Source organism: Molothrus ater, chromosome 28, assembly GCF_012460135.2.
Source record: "Molothrus ater isolate BHLD 08-10-18 breed brown headed cowbird chromosome 28, BPBGC_Mater_1.1, whole genome shotgun sequence".
Lineage (NCBI taxonomy): Eukaryota > Metazoa > Chordata > Aves > Passeriformes > Icteridae > Molothrus > Molothrus ater.
The window spans coordinates 4,870,161-4,892,800 of NC_050505.2; the positions used below are offsets into that span (position 1 = coordinate 4,870,161).

The following is a 22,640-nucleotide window of genomic DNA, read 5'->3' on the forward strand; positions in this document are numbered from 1 at the left end:
ACAGAAATGAAGAATTCAGCACTGAGAGCATTTGCTGGTGATCCTGCCTGCTCTGCCTGTCCCCTGGCATGAAATAAATCATAATAAATAGCAATAAACCATAGCTTTATATGCTGGGGTTTATCCCCTGAGCAGCCAGGCTGGGGACCTGCTCTGCCTGTCCCCTGGCATGAAATAAATCATAATAAATAGCAATAAACCATAGCTCTCTATCCTGGGGTTTATCCCCTGAGCAGCCTGAGGACCTGCTCTGCCTCTCCCCTGGCACTCCCAGAGCTGAGCCAGGACAGCTCCTTTGCCTTTTCTTCCTGGGAAGTGAAAAACCATCTCAAACGTTCACCTTTCCTTCCTCAGGCTGCAGATCAATGGATTTCTGTTGGAGCTGGAATGGTTATTTCCCCTGTAAATATTTCTAATTGTACTCAATGAATTGAATAAGTGATGACACATTTATTTTCCAACTCCAGGAAAGAAATTTTTTTTTTCCAATATTAATATTCCAGTGTTCACAGAAGTGTTTATGCCAGAAGGGGCATTTTGTGCTGAAAGATTCTGATTAACCTAATTTTTTCCTCGTTCTTACAGCATAAAGGCGAATAATCCAAGCCCATTACATCCTGTGGTTTATTCTCCTGAGGAGCAGAATGAGTTTGTTTTGTCTTTAACTGAGGTGTGAAAGAATTAACCAGAGCAGCTGAGATGTGGACTGAGGTGTTTCACTCCTCGTGGTCTCTGGCTCAGTGGAAACACTGGAGGAGTTGAATAATCTGTTCCTCCAGCTGCCTGTAATTCTCAGAACACGCTCGAGCTGCGCGCTCGGTGCGATGGTTGGGAGTGAGCGGGTGGAATTGGTCTAAAACACTGCGCAGAGACAGCTCCTCACTCACACGGGCTGTATTTGCTTAAGGCTGTGTTAAAGCCCAGCCTAACGGCCAAGGGCAGCCTCAGAGCCTTGCTGGAGGGTGCAGCCATGAGATTTTATGGAAAATCCTTCCCTTGGGAATTTTCCTCCTGAGAAGCCGAGAGGCCTCAGGAACAAAATGTACCCAATGGTTATCTGCTGCTGTGGGATGCAACAGGTGCATCTGGGATTGGCCTCGTGTGGTTGTTTCTAATTAATGGCCAATCACAGCCCAGCTGGCCAGACTGTCTCAGTCAGTCTCAAGCCTTTGTTATCATTCTTCTATTCTATTCTTAGCCAGCCTTCTGATGAAATCCTTTCTTCTATTGTTTTAGTATAGTTTTAATATATATTATATATTAATTAAATATTAAAATAATAAATATTAAATGTGATCTATAAATATTATATTATATATAAATATTATACTATATATAATAATTATATATTAAAATTATGTATAGTAAAATATTAACATTATTTTATAAAATATTCATAATATAATGTAATACTATTATAAAATTATTTATATTTTATAATTTATAAATATTTATAATATTTATAGAATATTATAAATATTATAAAGTTATAATAAGATACTACTAATAATTATATGTTAAGATAATAAATCAATCCTTCTGGAACATGGAGTCAACATTCTCATCTCTTCCCTCATCCTGGGACCCCTGTGAACACCGTCACAGGAGTGGGAATTATTTTGATTTTAAGTTAAGTAGGAAATGTCAGTCCCAGTTTGATCTCTCTGGAGGAAGAGCCTGGGCAGTGAGTGCTGAACAGAGGAAATTCCTCCCTGAGCAGCGTGGGGCAGAGCAGTGACCCTGATGTGTCTGTCTGTCTGTCTGTCACCCTTGTGCCCCCAGGTCAGGCAGTGTCCTGCACCACTGGAACGAGATCTATCACTTTGTGGAGCACCTGGCCCGAAAGTTCATCAGGTGAGGAAAGTTCATCAGGTGAGGAAAGTTCATCAGGTGAGGAAAGTTCTGCAGCTCCCTGGAGGGGTCTGGGGCTGCCAGCCCAGCCCCTCATGTGCTGCTCCATGGGGAAATGTGGTGGGGAAAGGGCTCTTGATGCTTTCCTCCCACCCTCCGTTCACTGCTCCTTCCCACCTTCCTGTTGTGGGCAAGAGGGAGAGAAAATAATTCCATTTATTCCTGCCTGCCTTGCCTGGCTCAGACCTGTGGGAGATAAAATAATTCCATTTATTCCTGCCTGCCTTGCCTGGCTCAGACCTGTGGGAGATAAAATAATTCCATTTATTCCTGCCTGCCTTGCCTGGCTCAGACCTGTGGGAGATAAAATAATTCCATTTATTCCCGCCTGCCTTGCCTGGCTCAGATCCTGCTGTCCCTGAGGTGCAGGGGTTTGGGACTGCAGGCACAGCCTGTGGCTCTCAGGCCCTGGCTGAGGAGCCCCTGGGGACAGGGGCTGGGAGCTGCTGTGACAAACGTGACCCATGTTGAGCCCTCCCTTGTCTCAGGATGCATTTTAGCTCTTCTGGCTTTCGCAATCCCAAGGCTGTGGTACAAATGTTCCCCACATCCTTTACAGGGATTCCCCAAGGTTTGCCTGGACTAACAAAGCCCGGGGCTAAGCACGTTTTCGTCCTGTTGAGCTGGGTGTGCACCCTGAGCTCTGCTCTCACCTCCACATTCATCCCCTTTTTTCTCTCCTCCAGCCCTCAGCTGAGGATGTCCTTCATTGTCTTTTCAACCAGAGGGACAATTCTAATGAGGCTAACAGAAGACAGGTAAGGAGAGGTTTAGAGGTCCAACAGCAGCCTCTGTGTCCTTGTGGCTTCCCTCACCCTCCTCAGTGCTTTCCATCCCACTGGGAACGTGCTGTGCCTCCTCTGGGCTCCCCAGTTTCCCACCCTGCCCTGCTAGAACGCCCCAAGGGCTCTCAGGGCAGAGGTTCCCTGATTAATGGATTAATTTCAGCTCCCAAATAAATGTCCTTCAGTCAGGGTTCCAGCTCACGCTGGTTTCCCTGGGGGAACCTGCACAAAATCCTGCAAAATTCAGGATTTTGTCAGAGGAGCAGAGGCTGGAACACCTCTGGGAGTGTCTCCTGCAGAGGGGTGAAATTCCCTTCCCTTAAAAGCAGCTTGGAAGGCAGAGGTGCCACCCACACCCCTGGCTGGAGGGAAATGTGATTTCCTCGGGGCCTGAAGGTGTGGCACAGCCAAAGAGAGTTTGGGGTGGATTTTTTGGCAATACCAGATTGCCTTGTTTGTGAAGTGTGTCCCTGCCACCCCCTTACAGACCCCCAAGTTAATCCCAGAAAAATCTACAGGATTAATTATTATTTTATTTTATTTTATTTTTCTTCTTTTTTTTAATATTTTATTTTATTTTATTTTTCTTCTTTTTTAATATTTTATTTTATTTTAATTATTCTGCCTTGCAAGGAGAGCTGGATGAGGTCCCTAAATCTCTCTCGCTTCCTCTGTTAACTTCATTGCCACGTGGAGCAGAAATCTATGTTCCACATGTGTGGAGTGTGTAAGCCAGCATGTGTTTTACATCTTGGATGCCTGAAATCACACACCAGAGGGGAGGGAGCTGGCTGCCTTCCTCCGAGCAGTGCACCCTCACTCCAGCCTTGGAAAGGTCCCTGAACGCAGCCAGGCTGAGCATCTCCTGCAGGGACAGGGGTGCAGAGGATGAAGCAGCCTGGAGAGGCACTGGGGGGACTCTGGGCTGACCCAGTCTCTGTGCCCTGCATGCCAGGACAGCCGGGACCCACCCCTGCTTGTGCCAGGGCACCTTGGTGGCTTTGGTCCTGGGTGTCACACAGTGCCACCAGGACACCCTGCTGGCTTTGGTCCTGGATGTGTCACAGTGCCACCAGGACACCCTGCTGGCTTTGGTCCTGGGTGTGTCACAGTGCCACCAGGACACCCTGGTCCTTTGCTCCTGGGTGTCACAGTGCCACCAGGACACCCTGCTGGCTTTGGTCCTGGGTGTCACACAGTGCCACCAGGACACCCTGCTGGCTTTGGTCCTGGGTGTCACACAGTGCCACCAGGACACCCTGGTCCTTTGCTCCTGGGTGTCACACAGTGCCACCAGGACACCCTGCTGGCTTTGCTCCTGGGTGTGTCACACAGTGCCACCAGGACACCCTGCTGGCTTTGGTTCTGGGTGTCACACAGTGCCACCAGGGCACCCTGCTGGCTTTGGTTCTGGGTGTGTCACAGTGCCACCAGGACACCCTGGTCCTTTGCTCCTGGCTCTCACAGTGCCAGCCAGGACACCTTGGTGGCTTTCTCTGGCTCTCACAGTGCCACCAGAACACCCTGGATCCATCACCCACCTCTGCTGGGTGCCAGAACATGCTGGTGGCTTTGCCAGCCAGGACACCCTGGTGGCTTTGGTCCTGGATGTCACAGTGCCATCAGGACACCCTGGGTACCTCACCCACCTCTGCTGGGTATCAGGACACCCTGGTGGCTTTGCTCCTGGGTCTCTCTGAGTGTCACCAGGACACCCTGGTGGCTTTGCCAGCCAGGACACCCTGGTGGCTTTGCTCCCTGGTCCTTCCCTCCCGGGGGTCACAGCCCTGCCTTCCTTGCAGGGAGCAGATCCGGCAGGGCCTGGAGGAGCTGCAGAAGGTGCTGCCAGGAGGGGACACGTACATGCACGAAGGATTTGAGAGGGTAACTGGGGCAGGGGCTGGCTCTGCTCCCCAGGGGCTGCACAACCCTTGGGAATTCCCTGCTGGGGGAGAGGGACCCTGTGTCCCTTTGCAAGGGCTCAGGGCTGGGGCTGCAAACTCTGCTCGTTTCTTGATTTCTGCTCTTTCAGTGGCACTGAGTCTCTGTGCCCAGGAGGGTGGGGAGGGGTCAGTCCCACCTGGGCTGGGGGGGGGAGCGGCCACAGCTCACACCTGGGGTGCCCAAATAACTGCAGACACTGTTCCCTTCTCCTCCTGGGCATGGTTTTCACGTATTTTTACAAGCTCAGGAGTTTCTCCAAAGCTGAGCTCCTGCACTGCCTCCCACGTGGGGTTTGGGAGGGGTTTGAGCTGTTAAAGAGCTGCCCCATCCCTGAAATGGGAACGCACAGACTGAGCTGATGCTTTATTTGCAGCTGGAATGGTTGACCTGGGGCTGCTGAGGGATATTTAGCACTGATGTTTAGGAATATTTAGGAATATTTAGGAATAGTTGACCTGGGGCTGCTGAGGGATATTTAGCACTGATGTTTAGGAATATTTAGGAATATTTAGGAATCGTTGATCTGGGGCTGCTGAGGGATATTTAGCACTGATGTTTAGGAATATTTAGGGATATTGGCCTGGGATATTTCTCAGGGATGAAAGGGGATGGGGTTTTCAGAGAGGAGAACAGTGGGACACAGCTCTGGGGCTGCTTTGGCTGGTGGGACCAAGCAAACCAATTGTTGGTTTATTACTGACAATCTTCTGATCTGATTTCAGGCAAGTGAGCAGATTTACCACGAGAATGTTCACGGTGAGAGGCCCTTCTTGATCCACGGAATGGGGTTTTTACTCTTTCTTTTTTGATTGATAACTTCAACAGATCTAAAATAATAATTGCAGCTTTGCTGTGGGAAGGGTGGGGGTGGCTCCTGTTCTTGCAGGGATTGGTGCTGCTCAGGGAAGGAGTCCTGAAAGGGAAAAGGAGCAGGAGGAGCTTTGAGGAGCTGGAATTAAAGTGTTTAAGGAATTAAAGTGCTTCAGGCCAAAAGGGAGAAGCCAGGCTGGCTGCAGGTGCCCACCCTCACCAAAACTGGCACCTTACCCTTTCTGGAGGGCTCAGGCAACCATTTCTTCTTTCTTCTGAAACACAAATAAATGGAGAAGCTGTTAGGGAAAAGATTTTTTAAACCAGCAATTATTAAAACCAGCGTTAAGTGCAGACAACTGAAAAAAATGTCCTTTCCTTCCCTGTAACTGATGTAAAAACTTTCTGGTTTGGAAGGGAAGGCTGCAAAGGTTTAATGATGTTCCTGAAATGTTGCTCAGGAATCTTGACGATTTTTTGGCCCTTTCCCCACCATCTTTGTTTAAATCCCAAAGGAGCTTTTTGTCACCGGCTGAAAAAGCCCCTCTGGATTTCTGGAACTGAGAGCAGGAATAAAACCAGGAGCAAATTGGGATTTTGGTGGCTGCAGCCTCATTCCCTGGCCTGAAATGCCAGCAGGATGCTTTCTGAGGTGGTTTAACAAGCCAAAGAATGTTTTCTGAGGTGCTTTACCAAACCCAAGGATGCTTTCTGAGGTGGTTTAGCAAACCCAAGGTTGTTTTCTGAGATGGTTTAACAAACCAAAGGTTGTTTTCTGAGATGGTTTAACAAACCAAAGGTTGTTTTCTGAGGTGGTTCAGCAAACCCAAGGATGCTTTCTGAGGTGGTTTAACAAAGCCAGGACTAAGGAGGTTTGTGTGTTCAGGTTACAGGACTGCCAGTGTCATCATTGCACTGACAGACGGGGAGCTCCACGAGGATCTGTTTTTCTACTCTGAGAGGGAGGTAAGTGACTGCATAGGCAGGGGAATGTCTGGGCTGGCTGCTGGGAATGCAGAGGGTGAGGAAAAGCTTTTTGCCCACTGAGAAATCTCCACTTTGGTGCTCTGCAGGCAGGAATCTGAAGGACAACCAGTGACAGCAGCAGCCTCTGAGCCACCCCAGCTGAGCCTGTTCAGGGGGAAGGAGAGGGGTTAAAACCTCCAGTTAAAAATAAACGCAGGAGGAGGAATTGTTCACAGCTGAAAAGTTTCAGTGATTACTGGATTGCTCTGGGAAATGCTGAATATTCTCACTTTCACTTTTCCCCCCCCCTCTCACACAAAGTCACAGCTGCAGGAGGAGGGTGGTGGCTTCTGCCACATCAGAAAATCCTTCAGATCAGCCAGCCTGGCATTGCCACAAATATCCCTGAGGCTCAGGCACACATTCTCAGCATCCCCATTAAATGAGTGCAAAATGTTACACAGTGGGGTGAGCCCAAGAGCTTTGCTGCAGAATGTTCCTCTGCACACCCTCCCTGCAGAGACGAGCACTTGGCACTTGCCAGTCAAACCAGGGCCATCTAAACTTGGCAGAGGGAATTTCTGCACGGGTTTGCTACGGACAGAGCTTTTCCTCTCAGTCTGTCCAAAGTGCAGCATTAAATCCAGTAACAGCAAGAAGAATGGGTTTGTAGAGTAAAACCAACATTTGTCCTTTCTACGTCTCACAGAACTTTTCTGCTGACCAATCTCGTGGCTCCTGCTTGGCTCTAACTGCAGCTCCGCTGGCTCTGAGGCTCTGAGGCCTGGCTTTGCAGCTGCTTTTGTGATTTTAAGGGTTCCCAGCCCCTTGGTGACCCTGCTGTGCCTCTGTCCCCTGCAGGCCAACCGCTCCAGGGACCTGGGGGCCACCGTGTACTGCGTGGGGGTGAAGGACTTCAACGAGACCCAGGTGAGAGCCCCAGCCCTGGGAGCCTGGCAGAGCCTGGCCAGGGGCTCACGGGGCTCACAGCCCTGCTCAAGGCTCCTCCTGGGCTTTTCCTCTCCCCCTGCTCCTGTCTGAAGTGAGCACGGCCGGGTCCTGTTGGGTTTTGGTCCCTTTCCCTCAGAGTCTGCCCCTGTGCCTGCCCCAGCCCCTGGGAGCCTGGCAAAGCCTGGGCAGGGGCTCACAGCCCTGAATCCCCTGCTCCAGGCTCCTCCTGGGGGTTTCCTCTCATTCTGTTCCTGTCTGAAGTGAGAACCTGGTACGGCCGGGTCCTGCTGGGTTTTGGTCCCTTTCTCTCAGAGTCTGCCCCAGCTCCTCCTGATGAGTGGCAAAGCCTGGCCAGGGGCTCACAGCCTCGGGGCAGGGGCTCACAGCCCTGAATCCCCTGCTCCAGGCTCCTCCTGGGGGTTTCCTCTCCCCCTGCTCCTGTCTGAAGTGAGCCCCTGGCACAGCCGGGTCCTGCTGGGTTTTGGTCCCTTTCAGCCCGGCCATCACCTGCCTGCAGCCCCAGGGCTTGGGGAGCAATCTCTGCTCTCCTGGAAGCTGCAGAGAGGCCCTGGTGCCCCTGCCAGGGGGGATTTACTGGAACAAGCCCTGGCCTTGCAGCTGAGCCTGCTCCAGCAGATGCATGGGGAGCTCTGGTTAACCCTTGGTGTGCCGCTGGCAGGTGATGGCCTGGCTGCCCTGGCCTCACCACCTCCTCAGGAAGGCTCCTCCTCATCGTCACAGAGGTTTCTGAATGCTCCTCTGGGACCTTTCAGCCTCCACTCAGAAAACATCCCCTGGTGTCTCCCTGAGTCCTCTCTGACCACGGGCCCAGTATTGAATCCCTGGCGGGACAGGAGAGCTGGACCAGGCCTGTGGTAGCATTTCAAAGAATTGAAATGGAAGAGTCAAGGTTGGAAAATGCCTCCATGATTGTGGAGTCCAACCTTTTTTGGGTTCCTGTTTGCCCTGAGGATCATTAGCCCCTAGGCACCAGTGAAAGCCACACTCTGCCTTGTCTCCAAGGCTCTTCTGATCCCTGATCTGAAAAACCCCTGATTTATAAAGCAAATCAGGCTAACAGGACAAACATTTTCCTGCTCAATAAACCACAGCACGGGGGCAACCCAGAGAGAGCAGCTGAGTCTTGGAGGGTTTTATTTGCAAGCCAGTTAAACTGGAGAAGTCTTAATTATCTGCCTGCAGGCTAATTGATGTCACCCTCTGCATTTCTGTTCCATTTCTCCCCCTGTGGCAGCTGGCCCGGATTGCTGACAGCAGAGATCATGTCTTCCCTGTCAACGATGGCTTTGAGGCCCTGCAGGGCATCATTGACTCTGTGAGTATTTCCACCCACTGTTCGCACTGCTGGGGTCACCCTGAGCTTGGCTTTCACCAGAGCCTGCTGGGAAATAATTCACTGAAGCACTCAGGCCAAGGGAAGCAGCCTTGCTCTGTGCTAAAATGCTGCTTTGGGGTGGAATTTGTCAAAAGGGCCCAGGTTTCCCCTTTCCCCGTGGAAGGCTGGGCTGGAGCAGAGTTCCAGAATAGAGCAGGGATTTATTCAAAGGATCTCCTCCATGGAGCCACCTTGGGCAGCACAAGAGCCCAGCCAGGGCTGCACCCAAGATCAACCAAAACGGGCACAAAATGGACCCAGGATGAACCAAAATGGGCACAAAATGAACCCAGGATGAACCAAAATGGGCACAAAATGGACCCAAGATGAACCAAAATGCTCACAAAAGGGACAACTGGTCATGAGGTCTGTCACTTTTATAAGTTCTGCTCCATGTGCATATTGGAGTTAATTATCCAATTATAGCTTTAGGTTATGAAGTCCCATCCTTGTTTTTCCCTCTTCATTCCACGTTGTTTCTGCTCTTGGGCCTGAGCTTTGGGTGGTTGTCCTTGGTCCCCAGCTGGAGAAGGAATTGTTTTGTCTCCCTCCCCCCCATTTTTCCCCCCCCATTTTTCCCCCCCCATTTTTCCCCCCCCATTTTTTCCCCCCCATTTTTCCCCCCCCATTTTTCCCCCCCCATTTTTCCCCCCCCATTTTTCCCCCCCCATTTTTTCCCCCCCATTTTTCCCCCCCCATTTTTCCCCCCCCATTTTTCCCCCCCCATTTTTCCCCCCCCATTTTTCCCCCCCCATTTTTCCCCCCCCATTTTTTCCCCCCCATTTTTCCCCCCCCATTTTTCCCCCCCCATTTTTCCCCCCCCATTTTTCCCCCCCCATTTTTTCCCCCCCATTTTTCCCCCCCCATTTTTCCCCCCCCATTTTTCCCCCCCCATTTTTCCCCCCCCATTTTTCCCCCCCCATTTTTCCCCCCCCATTTTTCCCCCCCCATTTTTCCCCCCCCATTTTCCCCCCCCATTTTTTCCCCCATTTTTTCCCCCATTTTTTCCCCCATTTTTTCCCCAGTGCTCTCACATGCACATAGAACCCAGCCCTGCTTTGTTGGTTTTCCTGGCACTGCCTGAGCTCTCTGGGACAATCAGGTGCCGCATTTCATTTATTTCAGAGAGCAGCACAACAACAACAGCACAGCAACGCTTGGCCTCCCAGCCCTGCATTCCCTCTGCAGCTGTTTTTAATGAGTCCCAGCTCTGCCTCCCCTTCCAGTTGAGATTTTTCAGCCTCCAGGCCAGCCAGGAGCTGCTCCAGCTGAGAGGGGAGAGAAAATTCCCAGTTTGGGAAGGAGGGAAGGGCAGGGATGGATCCCTGCAGCAGCCTGGGAGAAAGGAAGAGGTTTTGTGGGTGAAAGGAATGGCAAGGAGGGCATTGATCACCCCAGAGGATAACAAACAATCTGTGGATTCCTCTTCCAGCTGGAAAATCAGGTCCCTCTTCCCTTGCCAAAAGGACCCCTGTGCTGCCATTGCAATTTTGGTCCTTTTGCACTAATTCTGCCCGATGTTCACTCTAAGTCAGGGCGTGTGCTTGGAAACTTAACCTAAATCAAAATAAATATTGCAGCTGGCACTGTGTAAGTGTTTAGGGGCAGATTTTATGGTCATGTAAAGGGACTGGACTGGGATACCTGCATCATCCACCTGCCATTCCCCCCTCTGAGCTAGCAGGAATGTTTGTAAGTGGCTGAGCAGAAGTCACTCACCTCAAATTTAATCATGGGGGGGTTTTACTTCATTTTAAAAAGCGCTGATTGTATTTTACATTCTCTGTGTTTTTCCTCATTCTGTCTCCTTTAAACTCTTCTATTCCAAATTCTCCTGTTTGCAATTCTTCAGTTCTGTTCTCAGCTGCTGACTTTCTCCTTTCTCCCGCTCGGCAGTTCCTGTAAAACCTCGTTCCTGCAGATCTCCTCTCTCCTCGCCTGGCAGGCTCAGGGCACCCTGCCTCCTTCAGCCCCTTGGTACTCTCAGCCCTGCTTTCTGAGTAAAACTTCTGCCTCGATGTGTGAAACCTTCAAATTCCTGTCCAAACGTTCCAAAAAGCAAGGCCTGGCTCTAGGAGTAGCTTTTGCAATTAGGTATAAACAAAAAACCAAAAATTCTCTTTTTCCTTGCAGGGTTTATTGCATTGGTTGCTGTTCTTCCCTTACAGATGTTTCAATTTAAAGTCGGGAAAATAGTTTTCATGCTGGATTTGAGTCACCCAAGGATGCTTGGCTGACATTTGCTGGCCTCTTGGAGCTGAGCTGAGCTTTGCTGAGCCCCCAGCTCTGCCCAGGCTCAGCTCAGGCTGGGCAGGAGGAGCTGGGGCCGCTCTGCAGGGCAGGGAACAGCCTGGGGGGCTGCAGCCCCATGAGGGAATAAATAAATGATAAATAAATAATAATAGAATAAATAATAATAAATAAATAAAAAATTTAAAATAAAATTCAAAATAAAAATAAACATAATGAATAATAAAAATAAATAATAAAAATGAAGAATTAATAACATTAATAATAGATAATAAATAATAGCATAAATAATAGTTGATATATAATTAATTAAATAAATTGTAAAATAAAAATATAAATAATAAATAAAACTAAATAATAAAAACAAATAATAATAGAATAAAAATAAATAATAACATAGATAATAAATAATAAATAAACAAAACTAAATAATAAAATAATTAATAAATAGTAAATGTAAATAATTAATACCATAGATAATAAATAATAGATAATAGTTTATAATAATAGATAATAAAATAAATAAGAAAATAAATAATAAATGATAGTAATAAAGATAATTAATAAAATAAATAATAAATGATAATAATAGAGATAATTAATAAAATAAATAATGCCTCTGCCCTGAGAGCCAAGCCTGAGCCAAGGAAATCCCTTCCAAAAGTGCCTAAAGCCAGGGCCAGCCCTCCCAAGGACTCTCTGCTCCTTAAGCCTGGCTTCAATCTGGCTTAAACGGAGGAGAATTGGCTGAGCTTTGGTCTGAGCAGCCTCGGGTGAGCTGACATAAATCAGGTTAAAGACAGAAATCCCAGCGCCTGGGGTGGCTCTGCGGGGATTTCTGGGCTGATTTAGGCAAAGCCGAACAGTCCAGCTTGAACTGGGGGTGTTTGGTTGGGAGGGAGCTGGGGCTGCCCGGGGAGGGAGGCGATGCCTCCACAGCCCTGGGGGCTGCCGATAATCAGCAATAATTCCAGAATTACTGCAGAAAATGGGGCACAGGGCCCGGCACAGCCCCAGGCGGGCACTGGGACCGGTTTGGGTGATGCAGGGTGGGGAGCCCAGAGCTGGAGCTGTGCCCCCAGCCCAGATTGCTCTGCTGGGTTCGAGGGTCATTGTCACTTCTTTATTTCCATCTCTGTCTCCATGGAAACCAGGCTGAGGAATTCACGTTTTGTCTCTCTCAGATTTTGAAGAAATCCTGCATAGAGATCCTGGCAGCAGAGCCCTCCAGTATCTGTGCAGGGGGTGAGTATGAGTGAGGCCATGGCTCTCCATTGCCCAAAAAATACAATTTTCAGTTCATCTCTAATTGCTGCAGAGTGCCAGATTCACTATTTGCCATGTTTCACCTTTATTTTGGGGTGAATTTCTTTTTCACCTCTGGGCACTGTGCACTGCCCCACTTCTGCCAAGTGGTGTCAAATGAAATTTTCTTACAGAAAAGGCCTGAATTCCAAAGTTTTCCATGAATGTTCTTCTGTCACGCCAGTCTGGCTGTGTGATGCTTGAAGTAGATGCACTTAAAAAGATATTTGCACACTCAAGTGCAAATAAACAAGGGTGCTTCTAGAACACAGGTGGCTTGAAAACATCATTTATAACCATGTTTAACAGTTCCTGAGGGCTTTGATCTCATCCCTGCCATTGTGGGAGGGCAGGGGCAGGAACAGCTGTGCCCAGAGAGGAAACGCACAGGGTTTGTCAGAGCTGCTTCACAAGAGCAGCAATCCCTGGAAAATCCAGCAGTTCTTTGGATCCTCAGTTCAGGACCTCCAAGTCTGGCAACGCAGCCCTTGGCCTGCAGGGAGTTAAATAAATAAATCCCTTTTATGATGGAAGTGCCACTGGCCACCATAAATTCTGCTCATTAATCAAATTGGCTAATTCATTTATAACACACAGCAGTCATGAATGGTCATTGTGGGGGTTTTCAACTGCTAAAATTGGCTGTTTCACCATTTAAAACCCGTTGGAAACGTAGCCTCTGCTCCCTCCCCGCCTGAGAGGAATGAGGGGTTTGTCTTTACAAACAAAAAAAACCCCATAAATAGATAAAACCAGCACTGAGAAATGAGAGGAACAGTGGGGAGGATTCCACTGATTGGTGAAGGGAAAAGGATATTTGCTTTTACAAATAAACTTTGGGTTTGCTGATAAATGGAATTGGATGTTAAAGATGAAAGAAACAATGGGGAAGAAAAACCCCTAAATTCTGCAAGAATTAAAAATGAAAAGGGAGGGTTATACATTAGAGGGGAATCTCTGGGATCAGGTGTTCTGGGGAGTCTGAACCTCTCAAGCACCTCAGAATGGGGAAAGAGAGAAGGGAAATGTGGCTGGAAATTGGGATATGAAAAGGGAGGCTGCATCCTGCAAAAATTGGAGAGACCCCAGGGGATGCCCCATGGCCTCTGCATTTATTGGAATAAAGCAAAAGGGCTCCTCTGTCTCCTTTTTGGACATGACCCTCTGGTGTTTGTGGGTTGATTTTCCTAACAAGAATTAAAAATTAAAGGCAGGGTTATACATTAGAGGGCAATCCTTGGGATCAGGCATATTGGGAGGTCTGAACCTCTCAAGTACCTCAGAAATGGGGACAGAGAGAAGGGAAATGTGGCTGGAAATTGGGATATGAAAAGGGAGGCTGCGTCCTCCAAACCTTGGAGAGACCCCAGGGGATGCCCCACGGCCTCTGCCTTTATTCCAATAAAGCCAGAGGGCTCCTGTGTGTCCTGTTTGGACGTGACCCTCTGGTGTCTGTGGGGCGGTTTTGCTGACGCTGTGCATGCCCGCTGCGCTGTGGCTCTTTTGGCAGAGTCCTTCCAGGTGGTGGTCAGGGGGAACGGATTCCGGCACGCGCGCAACGTGGACAGGGTGCTCTGCAGCTTCAGGATCAACGACACCCTCACCCTCAGTAAGGAGCACAAAGCCCCCCGCCCCGGGCTCCTCCCTGCTTCCCCTCCCGCCCCTGCGGCCCCAAACACCGGGGCTGGGAGAGCAGGGCTGCGCCATGAGGAGATGTCCATGGGGCAACTGGGGTGGTTTCGTAAAAGGGAGCCCGAGCTGGGCTCTGAGCAGGGGGACCAGGTGGGGTTCTGTCCTCACCTGAAATCTGGGGTGCTCAGAGCATCCCCCAGAGCCTGGCTGGGGTGCTCAGAGGGGCATCAGGTGTGGTTCTCCCTCCCCTGTGTTTTGGGGTGCTCAGAGCATCCCCCAGTGCCTGGCTGGGGTGCTCAGAGGGGCATCAGGTGTGGTTTTACTCTCACCTGAAATCTGGGGTGCTCATAAGGGGAAATCAGGTGTGATTCTCTCCCCTCCCCTGTGTTTTTCTGGTGCTCAGAGGGGCATCAGGTGTGGTTCTCTCCCCTCACCTGTGTTTTGGGGTGCTCAGAAGGGGAGATCAGGTGTGGTTCTGTCCTCACCTGTGTTTTGGGGTGCTCAGAGGGGGATCAGGTGTGGTTCTGTCCTCACCTGTGTTTTGGGGTGCTCAGAAGGGGGCATCAGGCGTGGTTCTGTCCTCACCTGTGTTTTGGGGTGCTCAGAGGGGGATCAGGTGTGGTTCTCTCCCCTCACCTGTGTTTTGGGGTGCTCAGAGCATCCCTCAGAGCTGTGAGCAGGTGGATCAGGTGTGCTTCTCTCTTCCCACCTGTGTTTTGGGGTGCTCGGAGGGGGATCAGGTGTGGTTTTACTCCCACCTGAAATCTGGGGTGCTCATAAGGGGAAATCAGGTGTGATTCTCTCCCCTCCCCTGTGTTTTGGGGTGCTCAGAGCATCCCCCAGTGCCTGGCTGGGGTGCTCACAGGTGTGGTTCTCTCCCCTCCCTGTGTTTTGGGGTGCTCACAGGTGTGTTTCTCCCCTCCCCTGTGTTTTGGGGTGCTCACAGCTGTGTTTCTCCCCTCCCTGTGTTTTGGGGTGCTCACAAGTGTGGTTCTCTCCCCTCCCCTGTGTTTTGGGGTGCTCAGAGGGGGATCAGGGGTGGTTCTCTCCCCTCCCCTGTGTTTTGGGGTGCTCACGGGTGTGTTTCTCCCTCCCCTGTGTTTTGGGGTGCTCACAGGTGTGTTTCTCCCCTCCCTGTGTTTTGGGGTGCTCACGGGTGTGGTTCTCCCCTCCCCTGTGTTTTGGGGGGCTCACAGGTGTGTTTCTCCCCTCCCCTGTGTTTTGGGGTGCTCACAGGTGTGTTTCTCCCCTCCCTGTGTTTTGGGGTGCTCACAGCTGTGTTTCTCCCCTCCCTGTGTTTTGGGGGGCTCACAGCTGTGGTTCTCCCCTCCCCTGTGTTTTGGGGTGCTCACAGGTGTGGTTCTCTCCCCTCCCCTGTGTTTTGGGGGGCTCACAGCTGTGGTTCTCTCCCCACCTCTGTTTTGGGGTGCTCGGTGCCCTGCTCCTGCAGCTCTGCTGAGCAGGGTATTCCCGTCCTGGGATTTGTTCAGCAAATTCCCGGTTGCTTTGGAGGCAGTGCCGCCCCTGCTCAGTGTGGGACAAACGCATCCATGAGCTCTGGAACGTGGCGATCTCAAGGCTCGGGTGCGTTTCGAGCCCCTGGGTAAATCGTTCTTCGGAGCAGGGGGAGTTTGCTGGGGCAAAGGCTGGAAATGAAACAGAAATAAATGTAAAGTGGATGCTGTAAAGAATTCCTGCTTGCTCTTACAGCAGCGCGTTCCAAGGACCATGGTGATCGATAATCTTTCCTTTCATTTAGCAGCTCCTTGGTAGGTGGGGCAGGGAACGAGGAGGGTTCTGGCTCATCTGAGGTGACACAGCTCAAACCCTGTCCCTGAGAGAGCTGAACCAGGATTTTATGGAAACCTCCTGGAGGCTGGAAAGCTCAGCTGCCTTTGTTTGCCTCGAAGCTCTGATAGCATCAGGGAGGGAGGTATTTTTAAAGATAACACTAAGCCAACAGTTCCTGAAACCTTAAATTATCCCAGATGAGGTGCAGTGAGCAGGGCTGGGACGTGCTGAGGTTAAAGGCATGAGCTAATGGGGTTTTATTGGGATTATTGGCAGGGAAAAGGGGCAGGTGAGAGAGCAGAGACGCAGAATGTTCAGAGCTACGGGACTGGAAATAAAAGGGACCATCTGCAGAAAGCGTGAGGGATATTTGGCCGAGCAGAGCAGCGAGCAGAGGCGTGATCAGCAGCAGGGCTGGAGCTGCTGCACTCCCTGCCTGCTTCCCCAAGCCCATCCCATCCTTTTCCCTTTTTCCCTTTTTCCCTTTTTCCCTTTTTCCCCTTTTCCCCTTTTCCCCTTTTCCCCTTTTCCCCTTTTCCCCTTTTCCCCTTTTCCCCTTTTCCCCTTTTCCCCTTTTCCCCTTTTCCCCTTTTCCCCTTTTCCCCTTTTCCCCTTTTCCCCTTTTCCCCTTTTCCCCTTTTCCCCTTTTTCCTTTTTCTTCCCCCCCCTTCCTTTCCCCTCCCTTTCCTTTTCCTTTTCCTTTCCCCTTTTCCTTTCCCCTTTTCCTTTCCCCTTTTCCTTTCCCCTTTCGCCTTTCCCCTTTCGCCTTTCCCCTTTCGCCTTTCCCCTTTCGCCTTTCCCCTTTTCCTTTTCCCCCCTTTCCCCTTTCCTCCCCTTTCCTCCCCTTTCCTCCCCTTTCCTCCCCTTTCCTCCCCTTTCCTCCCCTTTCCTCCCCTTTCCTCCCCTTTCCTCTCCTTTCCTCTCCTTTCCTCTCCTTTCCTCTCCTTTCCTCTCCTTTCCTCTCCTTTCCTCTCCTTTCCTCTCCTTTCCTCTCCTTTCCTCTCCTTTCCTCTCCTTTCCTCTCCTTTCCTCTCCTTTCCTCTCCTTTCCTCTCCTTTCCTCTCCTTTCCTCTCCTTTCCTCTCCTTCCCTTTTTCCCCATTGTTTTGTTTGGTTTTGTTGCTGTTTTTTGAGGGTTTTTTTTTGTTTGTTTGAGGCTTGCTCTCAAAGCATCCTGCATACATTGAAACTTTTTTTTATTATGATGGTGAGGAAATATTCCAAGTCCTGCCTTGCCAGGAGGTTCCACCCCTGCTAATGGCACGAGGAGTGATTCCCTCTCGCTGGCAATAATGGATTTGCCAGGCTGCCCTGGGCTGCTCAGGTGCAGGAGCACTGAGGATGGGATTGCAGGAGTCTGAGCAGTGTCGGGTACCTGCACAGAGCCCAGGTGTGTTTTGGGGGAGGTTGGACCCTCCTGCACTCTGCTCAGACCCAGGACTGCCCAGTTTGGGTCATTTGGGGGGTTTTACAGCAGAGCAGGGGATGAGGATTCTGTTTTGTTTGCTTTCCCTGGGTGAGTTTTCAGGCAGGAGTCAGATGGGCCAGAGTTATGCAAACCAAATGGATGCTCCTTTGTTTGGAGCACAGCTCATTTTTGTGGTGAGGCACAAAACATCCCCCAAACAAACTGATCTGTGCCTGCAGCCAGCCTGGAGCTCAGCCAGGGCTGATAAAGCCTCCAGAGAGGCCGATGGCAGCGGGCAGGCACAGAAAGAGAAACAAAAACCCGAGAGAGCTGAGTGAAAGGCCTGGCAGGGTGAAGCAGCTTTTGTTTTGTGGGCGCTGGCAGGGAGCAGACTTGGCCTCCTCTCCTCAGCACAGGGAAAACAAGACACTGATCTTCATTTTCTTGGCATGTGCGCGCCGAGACAACGTGATAAATTCATGATATGCTCATAAATCAGGGTGAGGACAGCCCAGTGGGAGCAAAGTGCCAGCACAGCACACCCAGAGAGCTGGGAAATGGCTGGGCAGCTCCTGGGGTGCCCCAGTGTCCCCAGTGTCCCCGAGCTCTGGCTGCAGAGCAGGAGCATCACCCAGGGCTCCTCAGCCCTCCGGGCAGTTTGTCCCATCATTTTTACAGCAGTGTGACTCAGGCTGCAAGGTTTAACTGAGCTTCAGAGGCTTCTGCCTTGAAATGCAGCATTTTCCATAATATACAGATATCCCAACTGCTGTAATGTACAGATATCCTAAGGTACAGATATCCTAATGCCCCTATATCCTAATTTACCTAGATCCTAATTTCTGTAATGCACAGATATCCTAATGTACAAATATCCTAATGAACATATATCCTAATATCCCTAATATCCTAATACCCCTATATCCTAATTTCTGTAATGTACAGATATCCTAATGCACCTATATGCTAACTTCTATAATGTACATATATCCTAATGAACACATATCCTAATATCCCTAATATCCCTATATTATATCCCTATTATATCCCTATATTATATTATATCCTAACACCCCTACATCCTAACTTCTGTAACGTACAGATACCCTAATGTCCTCATCCCCCATCCCATTTATGCACCAATGGCAAGGAAAACCCTCATTTAAAGTGGCTCTTTGAGGCCTGTGTGGGTGGTTTGGCACTAACCCCCCTCTCTCCCCTCTGCAGATGAGAAGCCTTTCGTGGTGGAGGACACCTACCTGCTGTGCCCAGCACCTGTGCTCAGGGAAGTTGGCATGTAGGTTCTTGCTGCCCCGATATTCACCCTGCCCGTGGGGAGATGGGGCTGGGTCTCCTCCTTGTGCTCTGTTTTTCTCCTTGGATCCCATCTGGATCCCAAGCTGCCACCCTCGTGTGTTCTGTACCCTGCCCATGGGGTGATGGGGCTGGGTCTCCTCCCCGAGTTCTGTTTTTCTCTTTGGTTTTGTTTTCTCTTTTCTCTCCAAGCTGCCATCCTCCTGTGCCCATGGGGAGATGGGGCTGGGTCTCCTCCCTGAATTCTGTTTTTCTCTCATTTGGATCCCATTTGGATCCCATCCCCTCCTGTTCTGTACCAGCTGAACACCCTGCTTACGGGGAGATGGGGCTGGGTCTCCTCCCCGAGTTCTGTTTTTCTCTCTGGTTTTGTTTTCTCTTTTCTCTCCAAGCTGCCATCCTCCTGTGCCCATGGGGAGATGGGGCTGGGTCTCCTCTCTGAATCCTGATTTTCTCTTATGCGGATCCCAAGCTGCCATCCTCCCGTGCTCAGTGCCAGCTGAACACTCTGCCCATGGGGAGATGGGGCTGGGTCTCCTCCCTGGGCTCCGTTTTTCTCTTATTTGGATCCCATTTGGATCCTCCCGTGCTCAGTGCCAGCTGTGCTCCGCAGCACTGGGAATGATCTGCACAGGAGGATTCCTGAGCAGCCAGGGCATCAGACAGAGGGCTGGGCAGGAGCTGCCCTGAGCTGCTTCTGGCTTTTTCCAGGGAAGCAGCTCTCCAAGTGAGCATGAACGATGGGCTGAGCTTCATCTCCAGCTCTGTCATCATCTCCAGCACGCACTGTGTGAGTTGTGGTCCCTGAAATGCTCCTGGGGGTGCTGGGGTTTAACTCAAAGGGGACTTTGAGCGTGTGGCAAAGGGACATTTTGGGTGTCTCGTGTCCCACAGTGTGGCCAAGCCTTCAGTGACCACCTCAGGCTCCAGGTCTGGGCTGGGACAGGCTGGGCTGGAGCAGAGTTCCAGAACAGAGCAGGGATTTATTCAAAGGATCTCCTCCATGGATCCACCTTGGGCAGCACAAGAGCCCAGCCAGGGCTGCACCCAAAATGAACCAAAATGGTCCCAAAATGAACCCAAAATGAACCAAAATGGTCCCAAAATGGACCCAAGATGAACCAATATGGGCACAAAATGAACCCAAGATGAACCAAAATGGTCCCAAAATGGACCCAAGATGAACCAAAATGGGCACAAAATGAACCCAAGATGAACCAAAATGGTCCCAAAATGAACCCAAGATGAACCAAAATGGTCACAAAATGAACCCAAGATGACCCAAAATGGTCCCAAAATGAACCCAGGATGAACCAAAATGGTCACAAAATGGCCCCAAGATGACCCAAAATGGGCACAAAATTCACGACAGGTCACAAGGTCTGTCACTTTTATAAGTTCTGCTCCATGTGCATCTTGGAGTTCATTGTCCAATTACAACTTTAGGTTATTACCAAGTCCCATCCTGCTTGGTTTTCTCTCTTCAGCCCACTTTGTCTGTGCTCTTGGGCAAAGATCAGCTTGTCTTGGTCCAGGTGCTCCAGAAATTTCTTCTGCACCAGCAGATGCCAGGGGTGTCCCAGGGGTGTCCCAGGGGTGTCCCAGGGGTGTCACAGGTGTCATAGGGGTGTCACAGGGATATCAGGGGTGTCACGGGTTTCACAGATACCAGGGGTGTCCCAGGGGTGTCCCAGGGGTGTCCCAGGGGTGTCAGGGGTGTCCCAGGGGTGTCACAGGTGTCATAGGGGTGTCCCAGGGGTGTCAGGGGTGTCCCAGGGGTGTCACACACTGTGCTCTCTGTGTTCTCCCCAGTCTGATGGGACCATCCTGGCCATTGCCTTGCTGATCCTCTTCCTCCTGCTGGCCTTGGCTCTGCTCTGGTGGTTCTGGCCCCTCTGCTGCACCGTGGTAAGTGGCACAAATCACCAGCACCACTTCAGTAAATGGAATGAGGGGGGGCAGGCAGAGTTTTCCACAGGACTGATCCCAGGATTTCTGGCTCTGCTTTGGCTTCTCTCCATCACGGATCAGACCCTTGTAGCCAACACCCAAACCTTGTCGGGAGCCTTTTGGCCTCGTGTTTTGGTCACAACATGGAAATGGTTGGCAGGAATGTGTTCCCATTGCCTGGTGTGGATTTTCTAAGCCACGATGGAGGGCTCCTGCAGAAGGGCAGCACTGACCAGCCCACGCTGCAGTCCTGGTTCTGCCTTGGCTGCAAGGAAAACACTTTGCTGGGTGTCCAGGTTTTGCAAGATGAGCTGTGTTTCCTGCATTACCGTGTCTGAAAAGCATTCTCAATGTCCCAGTGGCAGTGGAAGTCTGACTGGGCTTCCCTGAGCATTGTCTTTCCTCCAAGCCCTTTCACAAAATTTCAACAGCACAACCACAGAGTTAAAGCTTTAAAAGGGCAGAAGGAAATCAGGAGAAAAAACAGGGGAGAAGGGAGGCAAGAGGGAAATGACGGGGCTGGGGATGAGCTCTCACGTCCCGTGACTGCTGCGTGTCTGTCCCACCCTGAGCATCCCTGCTGGGCCCTGGCTCTGCCGTGCCCTGCAAGGATCAGGGCTCGTTTCTCCAGAGCTCACCACGCTCTGGGTTTGGGTCCTGTTTGTGCTGCAAATGTAGAACAAGAGTTGGGGGCACACAGGTGTCAGCAGGGCTGGAGCCTGGCTCTGTGTGGCACCTTTCAGAAGCTGCTTTTAGGGCTGCCCCAGTTTCTGGGTCACCATGGTTATTCCTGGTTTTAAATCCCAGACCCGGTGGTGTAAATTTGCACCAGGTTGTGGCAAACAGTGCAGGGCAGAGCTCTGCAGCCACTCCGTGCTGTGTTATCCAGAACAAGGATGGAAACCTTGCAGGAAAAACCTCAATTGTCTATTTCTGTTCCTGGCTGAAAATGGGCATAAAATGCTCCTCTTCACAGTAGTTTGGCACCTCCATCCCAGGGTGAAAACCAGAATGGAAAAAAAATATTTATTTGGACTTTCAGAACAATAAATAAAAAAAAAAGTTCTAAAATTGGCCAGAGGATTAGCAGCATGGTAGGTTTATTTGCTCAGATTTATTTGTCCAAACTAGGTGGCACCTTCCCAGGGGAGCTGGGCCAGCTTTTTGTTGGCACATCTGCATGGAAGTGATGCAGATGTGCCCTGTGCAGACTGGGGTCTGGAGAACTGAGGGGATAGAGGGAAAATGCTCTCAGCGCTGCTGCTGGTTTAAATCTCTGTGAAGCAGAAAGACGAAGCCAGGTGAGAAAAAGGCATAAATAAAAGCAGCAGGGCATGGAGGGGATGTGGAGCTGTCAGTGTGAGGGCTCTGCTGCAGTGGAACCGTGTGAGGACAGTGCTCAGGTAACAGCCCTGAGTGTGGAAAGCAGCCCAGATAAGCAAGGTGGGTGCAGCACAGAGAGGGAGCCTCTGCTCCACTTTAAAAGCTTAATATTTTCCAGATTTAAATTCTCCACTTGAAGCCTTTGCTGTAGATAAAAGCTTTTCCTCACTCCGCTCTCTACCTCCCACATTCCCTCCCGGCAAGGTTTGTTAGTGGGGATTATCTCACTGAGATGCAGCCAAACACTTCCCTGGAAGCCTTTCATTCCAAGATTTTCATTCCAAGAGGCTGCAGGGAATCTCTTCCACCTCTCTGGGAGCGGGTCCTGAGTGTTTGGCAGAGGGTCAGCAGCCAGGATGGCTCCCTGTGCTCTGCCCACCCCAAAATGACAAAATCAAAGATAAACCCTGGATTATCAAAGATAAACCCTGTGGGCCCTCGAGCAGCCGCCAACAAAGAGTGCATTAAAGCTCTACACTACAAAAATGTAAGAATGTATGACTCCCTCCCCCTTAACAGGCTAACCTATATTTAAATAGGAGAATTAATGCTAGAATGAGTAAGCAGGGTCCTCCCTCTACTCAAGCTTACATCCGTCCATTATTAACAAATCACCGACACACGACAAATCCAGCAAGCAGAGTATTAAATATCGTGTTAACCCGACGGAGGAGCCTCCATTGAGAGAGATTCGAACCTGTGAAAGGAGCTAGGCAAACCTGGAGGGGTGCCTGGCCTGGCAGGGGTGGGCAGAGGGAGCTGCTGGGAAGGTTTTTATTCCAGGAGGCTGCAGGGAATCTCTTGCACCCCTCTGGGAGGGCAGAGGGTCAGCAGCCAGGACGGCT

General features: G+C 50.4%; 1 protein-coding gene across 1 annotated transcript in view; it reads left to right on the plus strand.

The window, feature by feature from the left end:
* Positions 1-22,640, plus strand: part of ANTXR1 (ANTXR cell adhesion molecule 1) — a 50,721-nt gene that overhangs the window by 6,449 nt on the left and 21,632 nt on the right. The window contains exons 2-13 of the mRNA XM_036396843.2: positions 1,783-1,854; positions 2,598-2,669; positions 4,499-4,580; positions 5,363-5,396; positions 6,337-6,416; positions 7,278-7,346; positions 8,623-8,703; positions 12,198-12,258; positions 13,829-13,927; positions 18,376-18,445; positions 19,174-19,252; positions 20,275-20,370. Of these exons, the coding sequence (XP_036252736.1) occupies positions 1,783-1,854; positions 2,598-2,669; positions 4,499-4,580; positions 5,363-5,396; positions 6,337-6,416; positions 7,278-7,346; positions 8,623-8,703; positions 12,198-12,258; positions 13,829-13,927; positions 18,376-18,445; positions 19,174-19,252; positions 20,275-20,370 (895 nt within the window). The remainder of the gene's footprint in view (positions 1-1,782; positions 1,855-2,597; positions 2,670-4,498; positions 4,581-5,362; positions 5,397-6,336; positions 6,417-7,277; positions 7,347-8,622; positions 8,704-12,197; positions 12,259-13,828; positions 13,928-18,375; positions 18,446-19,173; positions 19,253-20,274; positions 20,371-22,640) is intronic.